Source organism: Bombyx mandarina, chromosome 08, assembly GCF_030267445.1.
Source record: "Bombyx mandarina strain Sakado chromosome 08, ASM3026744v2".
Taxonomy (NCBI): domain Eukaryota; kingdom Metazoa; phylum Arthropoda; class Insecta; order Lepidoptera; family Bombycidae; genus Bombyx; species Bombyx mandarina.
The window spans coordinates 645,494-663,507 of record NC_143215.1 but is presented as its reverse complement, the minus strand read 5'-3'; the positions used below and the strand labels follow the sequence as shown (position 1 = coordinate 663,507).

General features: G+C 44.6%; 1 protein-coding gene and 1 long non-coding RNA gene across 2 annotated transcripts in view; both read right to left on the bottom strand.

The window, feature by feature from the left end:
• The window catches only part of Pi-t1 (inorganic phosphate transporter 1), a 40,356-nt gene extending 22,950 nt beyond the window's left edge, over positions 1-17,406 (bottom strand). Inside the window, exons 1-2 of the mRNA XM_028176973.2 lie at positions 17,258-17,406; positions 811-1,040 (exon numbers count right to left, since the gene is read on the bottom strand). Of these exons, the coding sequence (XP_028032774.2) occupies positions 811-1,040; positions 17,258-17,312 (285 nt within the window). The 5' untranslated portion in view covers positions 17,313-17,406. The remainder of the gene's footprint in view (positions 1-810; positions 1,041-17,257) is intronic.
• LOC149502398 (uncharacterized) lies at positions 7,825-14,130 on the bottom strand. Its single transcript, XR_016323368.1, has 2 exons — positions 13,143-14,130; positions 7,825-13,027 (listed from the first exon to the last, which is right to left on the bottom strand). It is a non-coding gene; the product is annotated as an uncharacterized LOC149502398 (long non-coding RNA).
• Positions 17,407-18,014: the final 608 nt, after the last annotated feature.

The window sequence follows — 18,014 nt, the reverse complement described above, 5'->3', positions numbered from 1 at the left end:
GTAAGTACCACCGCCCTGCCTATTTCAGCCGTGAAGCAGTAATGTGTTCGGTTTGAATGGTGGTGCAGCGGTTGTAACTATACTGAGACCTTAGAACTCATATCTCAAGGGGGTGGCGGCATTAACGTGGTGGATGTCTATGGGATTCGGTAACCACTTAACACCAGGTGGGCTGTGACATCATCCATCCATTTAAGCAATAAAAAAATTTAAAATGGCAAGCTTGGCGTCTTTTTGGAACTTTCTTTTTCTTCGGGAAAATGGTTGAAGCTTTTGCGAAGTTTCCGCGTCTAACGGACGCGCGGTGTGTGTTCTTGACATTCTGCAGATGTTGGGAGCAGACCGCGCACCCCAAGATGTTTTTATGGCCCTACCCATTTAACAGGGGTCATCATTTTGGAAGAAACTGAAGGTTATTTTTATTACCTGTGCAATTTACCCATACTGTTAGCCCGCATGAGGAGGTTGCACTCTGTCGGCTTGAAGAGTTATAAAGTAGTTCACAATTGAGACTTCGTCAACGTCTCAATTTTAACAGTAGCCCTTACACTGTGCTGTCTATGGGCCCCGGTAGTCTTTTAAGAACAGGCAAGCCGTCAACTCATCAGGTGTGATAAAAACCATGTGTACTAGAGGCTCAACCAGTGTTAAGGATCACAGCCATTTAGTTAGTCATTAACGGTTGGTGGCGACTTGGCTCTTCCCCTGGTATTGCTGAAGTCCATGGACGACGGTAACTACTCACTATGAGAGGGGCCGTAAGCTCGTGTCCCTACAAGAGCAATAAAAACATAATTTATAAGAACTTACACGATAAACACTCCAGGCGCTGATTTCTTCTGTGACACAGCTGGTATTCTCACTGGTGCTTACATTACTGCAGAGTTCACTTTCTGTGACCGCGTGACCAGTTATGGCGACCATAGACACGCTGAGCTGAGCCCTCATGGTGTACGCCACGGTTAAACATATAAACAGTACCAAGGCTTGAGTGTGGCGGGTGCCAAAGCCTTTTGGTGCCGGAATTTTTGGTGATGACCCTAGAAAGATAAATTTTAATTCAGATTATTGTTGCAATACTTAACAAATGTTCACGATCGACTTCCACGGTGAAGGAATAACATCGTGTAATAAAAATCAAGCCCGCAAAATTATAATTTGCGTAATTACTGGTGGTAGGACCTCATGTGAGTCCGCACGGATAGGTACCACCACCCCGACGATTTCTGCTGTGAAGCAGTAATGCGTTTCGGCTTGAAGAGCGGGGCAGCCGTTGTAACTATATTGAGACTTTAGAACTTATATCTCAAGGTGGGTGGCGCATTTACGTTGTAAATGTCTATGGGCTCCACTAACCACTTAACACCAGGTGGGCTGTGAGCTCGTCCACCCATCTAAGCAAAAAAAAAGGGATTGCTAAATTTAACAATCAAACTTGTACTAACTCTGGTATGTGATAATAATATAACAGCTTCATTGCTTCGTTTGCCATAATAATGTGGCGGTCTGCCACTGAACTCAGATTCAATGCTCAGTCTGTATGCTCTTTACACTTACTTGTTATTACATAGCATTGGTTCATTTCCTGGGCATATAAAAAAAACGATTTCTTGAGAAATTGTTCTTAATAAGGCATTCAGTGAAGCTTTATATCCAAACATGAAGCCAGCAACATAGCCTACAGAGCTTTTCTTGATTAAAGCTCTATCCATATCGGTTAAGAAAGATAAAATTCCCGTAAAAGCTGATTGCCTTGCATTGACTATATAAGACTCGGAATTCCTTAAGAGCTCAACAAAGTAATGTTTATACAAAATCTTTGATGAGTTTTTTTTTTGCCACAAAATCATCAATCAAGAAGGCAATTTAAGATACGACAAGCCGTTTTACGTCTAATAATTATGGTATACAAGAGGTCCCGCAGTAGTCGAAATTCGACTATAATTAATTGGAATTGTAAGTTTGTACACTATTATGATTGTATTTTATACTTCTATAATCACAAATTTCGCCAAGACTACACTATAAAAAATATTAACAAAGACAAACAATATTTAATCTATTCTCAATTTGACAACAGACGTCAAGAACAAAAGTTTGACAATAAAATATAGTATGCATGCGTGTGTGCGTCAAATACATGGTAGTGTGTGTAATGTTTTCTTTATTGATTAAATGTATCTTTTATGCATTATTTTAGAAATATATTAGCATTGTGCACTTCTTCTCTGTATTCTCTATAAGTGTGGAAAATTTAATACTCCTCCGTCCGCGCAATTTTCGTAAAAATGGATACAAAGTTTTTGCTTCACGTTTTAATATATCTGGCCATAAATACTGTTCCAATAAAAAATAAACAACATTTGTTTTTTTTTTTTTTTTTCCTACCTTTGCTGATAGCCTTGAGAGGCTATTTCAGCGTACCCTAGCTTGTGTAGGTGAGCTCGCGGGGCTCAAACCGGAGAATTGCTAACACCGCCCTAGCAAGAGCAGTGCTTCGCAGAATCTACCACCGGATCGGAAGCGCGACCCACTGAGAAAATCCGGCGAGAAACTCAGTGGGCTGTGTCTGTGGGTTAATTCGCTCGTCGAGCCCTTCGTCGCAAGCGACGGGTTCGACGAGGACGGTGACCGGTGCTTGTATTGCCTAAAAGCACCGTTAATGGATCAGGAGGATCCGTGATGACGTGCTTTGGGCGACGTCGACGGTTTACCAATCGGTCTACAGGATCGGGTATGTAATTTCCAGCGGCTACGATGAGAGGGTTCTCATGTCGTGCCGCCTTCTCAAAGTGGCGCAGCGATGCCGACTGTAGATACTTTTTGTAGATCAAACCGTTGTGCCAGACTTTGTCGAACGCCTTCGCTACATCGAAGAAGAGGGCGCCGGTCGGGATTTGTTTACGGCTATTTAGCCCTATTAAGATGTGCTCCGTGAGGCGGTGCACTTGTTGTACGCACGAGTGTTTGGCGCGGAATCCAAACTGCTCGTCTATTAGAATTTTATTCGCGGTAACGAAGTCCCAGAGGCGTTTCCGAAGGAGCCGTTCGTAAATTTTGCCTATCGCTGGGACGAGACTAATCGGACGGTAACTAGCGGTTTCATTATTCGGTTTTCCCGGCTTGTGTATACCGATAACGTCCGCTTCTTTCCATACCGCCGGAAAGATGCAGTGCGTCATAGCGGCATTTAAGATGGTAGCCAACATCGTTATCAGTTGGACTGGTAAGAGTTTTAACGCGCGGTTGCGGATGCCGTCGGAGCCGGGTGCCTTCTTAGGTTGAAGGTTATCTATTACTTCTCTAACTTCGTCAGAGGTAATGGGGGGTAACGCGTCCGAGGGTGGCAGGGAAGCTCTGCGCTCGACCTCCCTGTCGACTGCCTCGGTGTGTTCGGGGTCCGCGTATTGAGTGCTGGTGGTGCACTGCTCTTGCAGTGCATCGGCCAGAAACTCTGCCTTGTCATCGTCATCGAAAGCCGGTGGTTGGCCTGAAGGGCGTACGAGAGGAGGCATAGTAGCGGTAGTTTCGGACTTGAGAGTCCTTGCTAGTCGCCAGTATGCTTGATGAGAGGGCGCGAGTCCTTCTAAGTAACTATCCCAATTCTCATTTCGGGCGTCGCTTAGGCGAGATTTAACATCCCGCTGTAGACGACGCATCCGAATCCGGTTTGAGTGCGTGGGAAGTTGATCGTAGGCCCGGATTGCCGCGTTTCTAACTCTTAGGAGGTTCCTAAGTTCGGGGGACAGTCTGATGCGGTGGAAGCTATCCTCCACATCGACTTCTTTTGAGGATCTTATGATCGCGGAAGAGATGTGATCCGTGATGATGTTTATGGATTCGACTGTGTCCTCGGGGGATGGAGTTGAATCCGGGCCGCAGGGGAGGATTGGTGGAGCGGCATCGGCTAAGCATTTGCCCAGCTTCTTCCAGTCCACCATGGTCCTCGTAGCTGTGACTGGGTTGTGGGGGCGACCGAGCTGCATAACGACAGGTCGGTGGTCTGAGTCGAGCTCTGACATTGCTTCGATGGAACGCAAGCGCAGAGTTACGTTCCTCAGCAGTGCCAGGTCTATAGTGCTCGGATGGAGCGCGATGTTATACGGATAACATGTTGGAGTTGGGGGACCGACTACTTCAAAGGTAAGGTCGTCTATAAACGCGTCGAGACGCCTACCGTTTATGTTTGAACTGTGGCAGTTCCACCTAGTGTGGTGGCAATTTAAATCGCCTGCCAGGATGACGGAGTCTCCCATGCCGAACAGTGACTCGATGTCACTGCTCAGAAGGGGCTTGTCCGGGGGGAGATAAACGGATGCGATGACGATCGGCTGGTGTCCCGTCAGCGAGATACGGCACACTGACGCCTCGATATGTGAGAGCGAGGGGGTATCGAGAGGGACAACGTGCAGGGCCCGCCTATAGTAAATGGCAGTCCCGCCTTTGGAGGCGGTGAGTCTGTCATTCCTAACCATGACGTAATTCGCGACTTTCGGGTCACGACGCGAGGGCTTCAGGCAGGTCTCTTGCACTAGCAGAATATCTACAAGATTGTCGCGGAGGAATTCGTAAATTTGATCGCGTTGTCGCGCGAGTCCGTTAGCATTGTAGAATGCTAACGTAAGGGAATACGGTTTCTCTCTAGCGTTTTGCGCCATTGATTACCGGTATATTTTTTTTAGAAAGTACGGGCCACGGACTCCTAAACGTCCATGTGCTCAAACGCGGCCGCGAGCCGTTGTTCGGGGTTTATCGCCCTTCGCATCGCGCCTGCGAACGATCGCAGACGGTCGAAGTTGACCGTGGTGACGAAGTCGCGCACGAGCGCGAAGTCGCTGACGGCTGAGGGTTGCGGGGGACGGTACGCGGGCACGGGGGGAGGTGCGAGCAGGGGCTGCGGCGCAGGACGTGTCGCGAGCGGGGGCTGGGGTGCGGTTTGTGTTCCCGACTTCGTATACGGCAGTGGTTTATTCCACGCCGAAACGGTGGGAACCGCAGCCGGTACGAAGGCGGGTTTCGGTGCTGAAGGCACCGAAGTCTTTGGGCCGACGGTACGGGGGGCTGGGTGGGTCGGACGTTTACGCGGAGCCCTAGGACATCCACGGTAATTCGCGGGGTGCCCTTGCTTAAGGCATAGGACACAGCTTGGAGGTTCGGTCGCGGTTTCCCTAACTCGCGAGCAATCTAACGTGGCGTGATCGCCGAGGCACTTCATGCAGCGGGGGCGCGCGTGGCAATTCCGAGCCGAGTGGCCATAGAGTTGGCATCTGTGGCACTGTCCGGGAGTGCCACGTCTATGGGGGGCTTCGATGGTAACCCCGGATAGGCCGCATACTGTCGCGAGACATGCGATCTTCTTTCTGGCCTCCGGAGTTGGTTCTAATGCGACTAGAACCATGTTATACGGTTTTTTGTCGCGTCCGTTGTGCATCCGGTGCACACTTATTATCGGGAGGGACTGAGCGGTCAGATCCTCCTTGACGTACTCTATGTCGAGTTCCTTCGGGACTCCGCGTATTACTACGCGGAGCTCGCGGTCCTCCTGAAGAGCATAGGTATGGAAACCTATGTTCTCCTTTCGGAGGTATGCGGATAGAGCCCTATGGTCGCCCGACGTTGCGACCTTGATTTGGATTCCATGCGCGACGTTACGCGCATGGGTATAATTAATTTTGTTTGCCTGAAGGGCCTGGGAAACGCGGTTCCATACTGACTTCTCCTGGAGAATCAGCGGGGGCGGGACGACGGTTTTTTGCGCGGGCGCGGGCTTGGGACGCGGCGGTGGGGTTGCGCGGCGGCCGGAGTCCGACTCCGGTGTCACGACTACCTGCGGACGGGAAGCAGTCGCTGACTTTGTTTGTTTTGTCGTGGAGCTCCGGGACTCCACGACGCGAGTACGTTTTTTCCCGCGTTTTACCGTTTGGAACCCATCCGAGGTTCCGGGCTGCGGGCTCGTCGCGGACTCGAAGTCCATCTCCGATCCGGTATCGGAGTCTGAACCTGAGTTGGCAATTATGGACGACGCGACGGACGAGATCGGCGTGAACGACGTCGCGGGTGCGTTAGGCGCTTCGTTGGCGCTAGGCGCTTCCTGAGTCGCTACGTGCGTACGTGCGCTCGAATTGGATTTGGGGGCGGGGCATGACTGCGCGGTTCGAAACGACGCGGCGAGGGACGCGGGCGGGGGGGGACTTGCGCGGGCGGCCCTGTAGGCCGCGAATTCGGCCGTGAGGTTGGAGAGTATCGGATACTTCTCCGCGAGTGACCCTAGGAATCCTAGCAGTTCTTCCTCCATTGTTTGTTGTGCCCGGGGGGGGGGCGTCCCCGGGACTTAAGGCACACTCGCCGAAAGGCGAGTCCCCTGAGTAGGAGTTCACCCCCTGCGCTTTACCAGCTACAAGGGGGGGAGTGCCTATGCCGTGAGAACGGCAGTCAGCTGGGATTGGGGTGGATAGTTGGGAAGGTGGGGCTCCACTGGGTTGTGAGAATGCCACAACAAGCGGTGATCTCAGTGGAGTTTTAGTCTCGAAAGAGACTGTTTTTCACGCCGAATAAATAATTAAATTTAATAAATGAGATGAGTGAATGATAGTGAGGTTGTCGTTTCGAATGCAAAACTAACGAACACGAAATACGCTTTACCGATTTGGATTATGTCATTTTATATGATTGCTCATTGAGTTTTCTGATTTTGGCGCCAATACATTGTACAATATTTTGCGATATTAAAATGGAGTGGGGTGATAAAGAGAACCGAATCCCTGTGATTGCATCACACAAAGTAGGTTTGGAGCCAAATGCAATTTTTAAAACTCTCCATACGCTTGGTATTAGTAAAATGTTTGTGTACCGGGCTATTAATAGGTGCAATGAGACCTCTGTTTGTGACAGAAAAAGAACTGGCCGTCCACGTAGTGTTCGTTCGAAAAAGGTGGTCAAAGCAGTAAGGGAAAGAATTCGAAGAAATCCTGTCCGAAAGCAAAACATTTTATCTCGGGAGATGAAGATAGCACCTAGAACCATGTCGCGTATTTTAAAAGATGACTTAGGACATGCAGCGTATAAGAGACGTACTGGTAATTTCTTAACTAATAATTTAAAAGAGAATAGGGTGGTAAAATCAAAACAACTACTGAAGCGGTACGCAAAGGGAGGTCATAGAAAAATTTTGTTTACGGATGAGAATTTTTTTACAATTGAGCAACATTTTAACAAACAAAATTACCGTATTTATGCTCAAAGCTCTAAGGAAGCTTCCCAATTAGTCGACAGAGTGCAACGTGGGCACTATCCGACTTCAGTGATGGTTTGGTGGGGTATTAGCTATGAAGGAGTGACTGGGCCATACTTTTGTGAAAAAGGTATCAAAACATCGGCACAAGTGTATCAAGATACCATTCTTGAGAAGGTAGTGAAGCCCCTCAACAACACCATGTTCAATAATCAAGAATGGTCCTTCCAGCAAGACTCGGCGCCAAGTCATAAAGCTCGGTCTACGCAGTCTTGGTTGGAAACGAACGTTTCGGACTTCATCAGAGCTGAAGACTGGCCGTCGTCTAGTCCCGATCTTAATCCGCTGGATTATGATTTATGGTCAGTTTTAGAGAGTACGGGTTGCTCTAAACGCCATGATAATTTGGAGTCCATAAAACAATCCGTACGAGTGGCAGTGAAAAATTTTCCCATGGAAAAAGTGCGTGCTTCTGGCCTCAACGTTTAAAGGACTGTATTGCAGCCAATGGAGACCACTTCGAATAAGCTTTTTATACTTTAAATTGTTTTATATTTATGTATTAAACTAACACACTGTAAAAGTAATAAATGTTATTTGCAATAGATTTATTTTTATTTTTTATTGTAACAGTATTTATGGCCAGACTAAGTAGATTAGGAAGAACAGAGGATCAAATTTGATAGTACTTAAATACCTTAGTGTTTTTGTTCAAGATATAACTTATCGAAGCCTATAGATATCAGAGTTTTAAGCAATATATGCATTCCGCTAATTCCGATTCCAAAATTACGCCATTGCATAAGTAATAGGCTGAACACTGTCGATCAGTGTATTGAGCTTTAAGAAGACTGAAAAGTTTTGAAGTTACAATTGTTAGGATAATTTTTTACCGTGAAATTTTATAAATATAAACAAGAGATGAACAACAAAGACTAATTGTTTATGTAGTGTTCTATTAATTGTGTTATTTGATATTATATAGCAGATAAGATTATTGATAATTAAATTGTAAATAAGAAGAATGACTTTTATTCCTACCCGAAATTCGTATTACATATAACTTTCATACTGGAAAATAAAGCTATGAACAATTTTAACTTTTTGTTTCTGTTCTGTGCCCGTTCTATGCAGCCCCTATCATCTACTTTCAGCAGAACATCAAACTGGCATTCTTGAGCATGCATCGTCTTCTTTTAAATTCCGATTCTTACTCACACTATTACGAGTTTTGTTCACATTTTAAGTGCTTGGTATGATTTTTTGCATCTGTCAATAGCGCCTTGGCATAGATGTGATCAATGAAGATCCAAGTTTGGGCATAGTAATTTAGGAAAAACAAAAAGCATGGATTACTTTTAATTTGTCCTTTCACAAGGAACCCTATTTGAGGGTTTTTTCATCACTATATAACTAGTCAGGTCATAAGTATTGTCACACAGTAAAAACTTTTCTTTTAGAATGCTGGCCACAAAAAAATTTATTGAATTCGAATTTCGAATTGTTCATGAAAATAAAAATGTATACTTTTAGAATTTTACTCATTTTTGAATTATGGAGTGGAAGCTTAAAGAAGACCGTGTTGCAGTTATTGCGTTGCATCGTTGCGGTTACGCGCCAATTCAAATTTTTAACATACTGAAAAATTTGAATATAACCAAAATATTCGTTTATCGTACCATCAAACGATACAATGAAGACTCTAGTGTAGATGACAGGTCAAGAAGTGGTCGCCTTCGGTCTGTTAGGACTCCAGCAGTGATAAAAGCTGTGAAGGCGCGAATTCAAAGAAATCCCAAACGTAAGCAGAAACCGTTGGCCCTTCAGATGGGGTTAAGCAGAACCACGGTGAAAAGGGTGTTAAATGAAGACTTAGGGCTTCGGGCATATCGAAGAAAAACAGGACATCATTTGAATGCTCGTTTAATGGACCTGAGACTGAAGAGATGCCGCGCTTTGTTGAAGCGGTACGCGGGAAAAAAATATCGGGAAATTCTTTTTTCGGATGAAAAAATTTTTACCGTAGAAGAGAGCTACATCAAACAAAATGATAAGGTGTACGCACACAGTAGTGAAAAAGCGAGCAACCGTATTCCGCGTGTCCAACGAGGTCATTTTCCATCTTCGCTCATGGTATGGTTGGGAGTTTCTTATTGGGGCTTAACAGAGGTACATTTTTGTGAGAAAGGTGTAAAAACGAATGCAGTTGTGTATCAAGATACAGTCCTGACGAACCTTGTGGAACCTGTTTCTCATACCATGTTCAATAACAGGCACTGGGTATTCCAACAAGATTCGGCGCCAGCTCATAGAGCGAAGAGCACACAAGACTGGTTGACGGCGCGTGAAATCTACTTCATCCGGCACGAAGACTGGCCCTCCTCCAGTCCAGATTTGAATCCGTTAGATTACAAGATATGGCAACACTTGGAGGAAAGGCGTGCTCAAAGCCTCATCCCAATTTGGAGTCACTCAAGACATCCTTGATTAAGGCAGCCGCCGATATTGACATGGACCTCGTTCGTGCTGCGATAGACGACTGGCCGCGCAGATTGAAGGCCTGTATTCAAAATCACGGAGGTCATTTTGAATAAACTTTAGTGTCATAAGAATCTATGTTTTGTTAAGTTCATTTTGGTATATGAATGGTTACATAATGAATAAACTTGTTTCAATTATTTTACATTAAACATGTGACAGAATTTATGACCTGACTAGGTATATATATATGTTGGTTTGAGGGTAGATATTATCTTGTTGAACACCGAGTAAAACGATGTCACTTTTTGATTCCTGATTTAATCAACAATATGTTATCTTAACAATTCACTTTAACACTTGTCCAACTTTAACCAGTACGTACAACAGTCACTGAATCACACAACGTAACAAGGGTATAGTAAGTGCACCAGGCAAGCGCAGTCCAACGAATGTTCATTTCAAGGCACGTTCCGCCTTTTTATACTAGCCGGCGCAGCTGGCTTATGAGTCACTTCTGTTGCAGCTGTTGTTTACGAGTGGAACGACACGGCCGGCGCACCTGGCTTGTGTGAGTCACTCCTATTGCACGTGCTATATAACATAAATATCGTTAACGCCGTCACGGCCATACTGACGTGCGCTCGTCCTCGTGCGCGCATTCTTATGGTATGTCTGTGAACAACAAACGTGTTCGTTCATCCTGACATTAACGGATGCAACTTAAAACTGGTCTATGATATTAACAATCTAGTACGGTTCGGTTCGCATAATTCTTCAGAAAATCCTATACTGGCTATAAATAGCCTTCAGACTGCTTACATACCTGGGCCAGTTCATTTAAAACTCTTCAGGTATGTAAGTATGTCCCTTTTAACTTAGACCGGAATTGTTATCCCTTCAGTTTTTCGAACTGGACCGGATAATGCTAGACCGAATCGCAATCCCTGTAGCTAATTGTTGTGGCTAATCTGGATGAAAATCCCTATAGCCAAGCCATTGGACCGGACAGACCCTTCAATGACTTCACACTTTCTTTTTTTTGTTTTTTTTTTTTTTCTCTTTTTTTTTTTGCTAGTCCGGATTAACATCTCTCTAGCCACATACAATTCTCTTTTTTTTTTTTTTAATCTGCGTGTACGGTAGCGTTTGTTAAAACATTTCTTAAACCAGAACATTTATACGGGATTTCTTCAGAAATAGTACGAGACCGACCATCGTTTTCTACATTTCCAACACCTGCACCTGAGGTGCCTGAGCTTACAGACATTGTATCACTACCCACAGACTATGTTTGCTGTATCGCTATTTGCGGACAAAAATGTCGCTTCTATTGTCAGTGATAGAGTCGTCATCATTAAGATCAGTTTCATGAACAAGATTAATTAACCCATCTGTGTACGCCGTCACGTCATCGTCACTATAATTTTCAGAAATTTCTAGTAGGCCTGACGGGCCTCGAGGTATTTCACGTAAGTTTTCATGGGGAAATTTGTACACTCTATTAGAACTATTTACATGTCTCAATTTATACCTATCGTTTTCCAAAACTGCAGTAATTTTGAAGGGACCTTTACATTTTCGGTCAACTTACGAAAACAAAATCCCCAGTGGAAAAGAGGTTGACTTTAGCTTTGCCTCGACTAAACCAAGCTTCTGTTTGTGCCCTTTTTTTTATGTTTTCGCCGGTCTTCGACCGTGCTAAATCAAGATCTAATCTAGAGGGATTATCACTCTGTTGAAACTTTAAGATATTTCAAGTGAACTACCCTGAACGGCAAACGTCTATTCTATTGGAGTAAACCCTGTTACTCGACAACGTGCACTATTAAGGGCGAGTTGAATATCCCCTAAGTGCTCTTACCATCATGATTGGGTCTAAGTTACTTTCAGATCAAAGAGTGACTTGTTCATGAAACCGCTTACCATTGAATAAATTACTATGACTTTGTTTTATAAGACTACATTCTGACCCTGAATGGAACATAAAGGGGAAGCCAAAACCACTTATCTGTAACACACTGAAGCTCTGGAACACACGTTGACGTCTCTGGTTGCACCTGCCACAGCACCTGGAGAAGTGTCCGTTTTTCTTCTTGTAGCGCATGGAACACCCAGAAGCTACATGACTCGCATCACCGCACACGTAACAGCTGACTTGCAGGCGAGAGCCGGGCGCCCACGGATGAGGAGGTTGTTCAGGTTTTGCTGGAATATCGAAAAAAGTTTGAGAGCAGTATCTGTCGCAACACCCTTCGGCACGATGCCCAGGTTTTCCGCAGAAATGGCAGCTTCCACGAAAAAAAACTTCGAGAGCGTTTTGGTTCTTTATCAGGATCTTCGTTTTTTCTTTTGAGGGTAAAGCCACGTAATGTGTGAAATAGACGATTTTTTGTGGTAATAACGACAGAGTTCAATTCCCGACGGATTCTTTCATCACACTGCGACAGTATTGATATAACAAATCCGGTGGCTATTTGTTCTGGCACATTAGCGTCGGGAATCTTCTTTATAAGTTGCCATAGCCGGATACCGGCTTCAGCTGGTCCCTTTTTGCTTTCCATTTCAAATTTAATAACCAGGTCGAAGTGGTCTTGCATCATTAGATAATTTTGTCAGCATCTCTTTAATAGTAGGCCAGGATATCTTACCAGGCTGTATTTTTGCGAGGCAAGTAGCAGCTCGAGCCTTAAGCGAATGTGTGAGAGTCAAAATTAAATCGACACCATCCAATACTTCAACTACTTTAAACGGCCCTTTAAACTTCGTATCTAATTTCGTTTGATTATGCTCTTCGTACTAATGTGTGGACGAGCTCACAGCCCACCTTGTGTTAAGTGGTTACCATAGACATCCACAGCGTAAACGCACCACACACCTTGAGATAGAAGTTCTAAGGTCTCAGTATAGTTACAACCGCTGCCCCACCCTTCAAACCGAAATACACCACTGCTTCACGGCAGAAATAGGCAGGGTGATGGTACCCGTGCGGTCGATGGCACTATACGGAGCACCCGTCTGGTGCCACGTCCTTACCCACGAGAACGTCGCCGCGCTGCGACGCCGGCAGCGCGCGATCGCAGTCAGAGTTATTCAATGATACCTCACAGTCTCCTACGAGGCGGCGCGCCCTAGCGCAAGTGCAACCGGAGCGCGGGGGCTCCAATATCGGCAGTCCGTGCTGGAGGCGTGGTCTCGTCGTTTGGCGGACCCGTCGGCCGGCCTCCGTACCGTCGAGGCGATCTGCCCGGTTCTCGCGGACTGGGTGGGCCGCGACCGCGGAAGTCTCACCTCCGGCTACACGATGTTACTCCCACACTGAGGAAGCCAACCGCGAACACATGTCAAGCACGCACAAGCACGCACTTCACCGGAAAAACCTGCATCCGCCAGCGGAACCCGAACACCGCCGCATCGCCAGACACGAACGCACCGGACGTCTTATCTTACAGGTCACGACGACTTCAGATGTGTCAATTTTTCTTCCCCACGGAAACTTGCTTGCTTTCTTGTTTGCTTGCTTGCTGGAGCCCGAAGTCATCGAACGTGTAGTGTTATTGGTATTGAATCGAGTAGATTCTAAAATTTCAGCGACAATTCACAGTCTCATGTCCTGGTTTACTGTACTAGTGCCATGTAACTCTAGCAGTAGTCATTGGCTTAAAAACGATTCGTGTCGGAACTACCCACTCGTCATGACAGATCCATTATTGCGATCGAAGTTTCACTTGAGATTTGCACTTGCTTTAATTTCTTGCAATAGCTTGTTACGTGTTGTATTTCCGTTAGTAAATGCCATGTGATGAAGTCGACAGTCAAACTGGGCAATATGAGCCAGAACGTAAGATGTGACGATTTCTTCGTGGCTCAGATCTTCCATCGAGGTAACAGAGACGTTATTACACGACTTACGTATGCTGCATTCACGCTCTTGTGGCGTACCACTACTAGTATTCTGATCTGCATCATGTTTTTTTTGCTGTACTTCGAACATGTTCAAACACGTCACGCCAGTGAGAGTAGAGTCCTGATCTCACTTCTGATGTTGGTTTGAGGGTAGATATTATCTTGTTGAACACCAAGTAAAACGATGTCACTTTTTGATTCCTGATTTAATCAACAATATGTTATCTTAACAATTCACTTTAACACTTGTCCAACTTTAACCAGTACGTACAACAGTCACTGAATCACACAACGTAACAAGGGTATAGTAAGTGCACCAGGCAAGCGCAGTCCAACGAATGTTCATTTCAAGGCACGTTCCGCCTTTTTATACTAGCCGGCGCAGCTGGCTTATGAGTCACTTCTGTTGCAGCTGTTGTTTACGAGTGGAACGACACGGCCGGCGCACCTGGCTTGTGTGAGTCACTCCTATTGCACGTGCTATATAACATAAATATCGTTAACGCCGTCATATATATATGTGTAATATAACTATATACGTTAACTATAAATATAAACGTATAACTATATATATAACACGCTATATATTTACTAGATGCTAGGTTAATATTACAAAGTAAAGTGAGGAATATTAAAATATTTTTCATACAAAAATAATATTTATGTTCATTATTAAATCCAATAATGATATATTGACGAATGACACCTTAATCATCCGTGACCGTGGAAACGAAATGTCGTCAATGTAATACCGCTATATTTAATAACAAAAAAAAACGCGAGATTTAATAGTAAAACTAGTTTTAATTATACGACTCGTGAAAACACGAAGAAAATACTATAATATTATCTGTGGGGAGGCAATTTGGTGTGCACTTAGTTACAAGTCTTTTTCTGTTGTCCAAAGATAAATTTGTTTGCCCTGTGTCTTGGTCTTTGATTATGTTTATACTTAAACGTAGAAAATATATATTTTGCAGAGTTTTAAGAATTTAAGTTTCAAACGAGATGACCTTGTACACACATGATCTGTCCCTGATTATTTACGTGTTACAAGTCTAGACGTGATAGTTACGCAACCGTTTTCACAACGCAACAAGTGACTCACAACCCAAATAACTGTTATTAAATCATTGTAAAACACATAAAACATAAAACGCCTCGTTGTACAGGGAAGCGTTGATGGTACAAGACCCCCCGGGAGGCCACCAATGCGGTGGACCGACCAAATTAAAACTGCAGTGGGAGGTCCCCTAAATGAGTGCAGTAGAATGGCCTCGAGCAGGGACAGATGGCGGGACATCGTGACACTCATCAAGTCTGCCCCTTCCAACACTACATGACGACCACGACCACTATGTCAAGAGTGACACGATTGATGGAAGAAGAAGAAGAAAACACATCTGTCATTTACCCATAAAATACATAATTTACAACTAATCTTCAACTCTAATAGAGGGCATGAAAGAGGGGACTAACCGCGTGCTTGAGCAGTACCCATCTGCGAAGGTGGTGGTTCTTGGAGATTTTAACGCTCATCACTAAGAATGGTTGGAGTCCAGGACCACTGACCTCCCGGGTCAGGCTACCTACGATTTCACCTTGGCGTATGGCTTCTCCCAGCTGGTGACACAGCTCACCCGTTTCGCAGATATTGAGCTGCTGACCACTGATCCAGACGGATAAAGTGTGGTGGTCGACGCCCCACTTTGATTTTCTGACCACTACCTTATCCTTGCGGCCATACCGGTCTCTCGTCCTGATCTCAAAGATTACCGGGTGTCGAAGAGTCTAGAGGCATAAGTTAGCAGATTGGGATGGATTGCGCGAACTTTACGCGTCCTACCCATGGTGCCGGCTCTGCTTTCCCTCTGGTGATCCTGAAATCTGTGTGGACTTACTTAAAGATATGATAATTCTGGGTATCTGGAATCGGAGGTCCCAGTAGACCCTGGTATGACAATGTCAATAAGATTACCGCACACCTGAAGCGGTCGTATACGCGGACGGGATGAAGCCAAGAATCGTCGGGATCCTAACGTCTCAGGGAAAAGCCGGAAACTTATATAGAAATATAATGCCCCTTCCAAGTCCTACAAGAATGCTATTTCCAAGGCGAAGTCGGGGCACGTTGCTAAAGTGGGCAAGCGACTAAAGAGCTATCCCTCCGGGAGTCGTAGTTTTTGGTCGCTCACCAAAGCTGCAGAAGGAAACTTTTGCAGATCTAGTCTCCCACCACTGTGCAATTCCGATGACAGGCTGGCTCATAGTGCAAAAAAGAAGGCCGATCTTCTGGTCAAACTCTTCGCCTCGAACTCTACTATAGATGAGGGGGCGTGCCACACTACCGAACATCCCTCAGTGTGATAGCTCTATGCCCGAGAACGTCTTGACACAATGTGCAGTCAGGCGGGAACTCCAACTCCTGGCCGTCTATAAGTCGAGTGGGTCAGATTGCATCCCCACAGTGGTTCAGAAAATATACGTCCCTGAGTTGACGTCTGCGCTAACGCGTCTGTATCGCCTCTCTTATTGTACTGACAGGATTCCGTCTTCATGGACGACCGCTCACGTCCACCCTATCCCCCAGAAGTGTAACCGATCGAACCCATCGAGCTATAGGCCTATCGCAATAACTTCCTTGTTTTTCAAGTTGACACTCAAAAGGAAACGCGATTGCTGTTCTCATTGAATAAATACCGTAAATAAGTCAATGATATTTGGTATTAAAAATTTATACGACTTAATATTTATGAGTTATAATTTAAGAGATACTGGTTTAGTTTATAGATACTATATTTTGTTGAATTAAGAAATTTACAAAAATTATGGTAAACAATTTATTAAAAAAAGCAGCGTACAGATTTGAAGCTGCAAGCTCGGCAAGTTGTGCTTGAGGCCCCGGTTCGTCTCTCAGCTAACTCGATCAGTCGGCCCACGGATTATATAATGATGACAATATTTATCATTTCTAATCCTAAAATTTTCTAAAATCTACGTGTCTATTAAATAAACGCAGCCTGCATGACGCACGAGTGAGCTTCGTTTAAGTATCTTTCGGAGGATACGACTCTGAAAATTTGTCTCCCCGTCTGGTTGCTTCTGGTACTATTTTAGTTAAACTTTTTATTTTTATTGCTTTGATGGGTGGACGAGCTCACAGCCCACCTGGTGTCAAGTGGTTACTGGAGCCCATAGACACCTACAACGCAAGTGCGCCACCCACCTTGAGATATAAGTTCTAAGATCTCAAGCATAGCCACGACGGCTGCCCCATCCTTCAAACCGAAACGCATCAGTTTCACGGCAGAAATAGGCAGGGCGGTGGCACCTACCCGTGCGGACTCACAAGAGGTCCTGCCACCAGTAATTACGCAAATTATAATTTTGCGGGTTTGATTTTTATTACACGATGTTATTCCTTCACCGTGGAAGTCAATCGTGGACATTAAAACTTGTTGAGTACGTATTTCATTAGAAAAATTGGTATCCACTTGAGATTCGAACACCGGTGCATCGCTCAACACGAATGCGCCGGACGTCTTATCCTTCAGGCCACGACGTAAACTATAGTCATTTAGAATATCACATAGAAATACATTTAGAAACTATTGAAACTAAATAAATATAAAAAAAACTAACCTTCATATTTGTCATCCGCTGGTACCCCCTTGTAGACAGCCTTCTCTCCTGGCATGGTGTTCAGCAATGATCTTCAACGCTTCATGTCAACGTACATTATCACCAAAACAAATAAAAGATTAAGTCATATTTACTATAAATATTTTACTGTGGATCTATATGGAAATATACTGCTGGTAATTTTGTGTGAATCTGTGCGTGTTTTATTGGCATTGCTGCCTATCCCATGGAGAGATAAGTGTAGATTAATCTTTAATTGTTATAACAGCTGTCGTAATTCTTTATAAATAATGTAAATAGATAATTTGAAGACAAGCGTCGCGAGACTAGCTTATATAATAATACCTGTAATGTGTGCTAAATCAGAACATTAGCATGCGACTTCACCTTTCTTGAGCCTCCATTACTAATTCCTAATTTCTATCTGTGCTAACTATTATCATAGATCCACGTCTCATTTTCCTATTTAATTTTCTGCCAGAATCCCTGGACACTGCTGGTCGCGTGTATTTTTAGCCTGCAGGTCGGTTAGTAGATTGCCAATTGACACGATGCGTTCTGACTCAGTGTGTGACATTAATGAAGGCTGTGAACATATTCTTAAGTAACCTCTTGTATGGTCCCAAGCGATAATGTACTAGCAAACTCAGCCACACACTTGCTGTGGTTAAGGTTTTTGTTTCTAAATACGTCGCCGGCTATGCTAATACCAAAAATTAACAACGTAAGAACAATTGGATTTCACTGTATTGCGTTT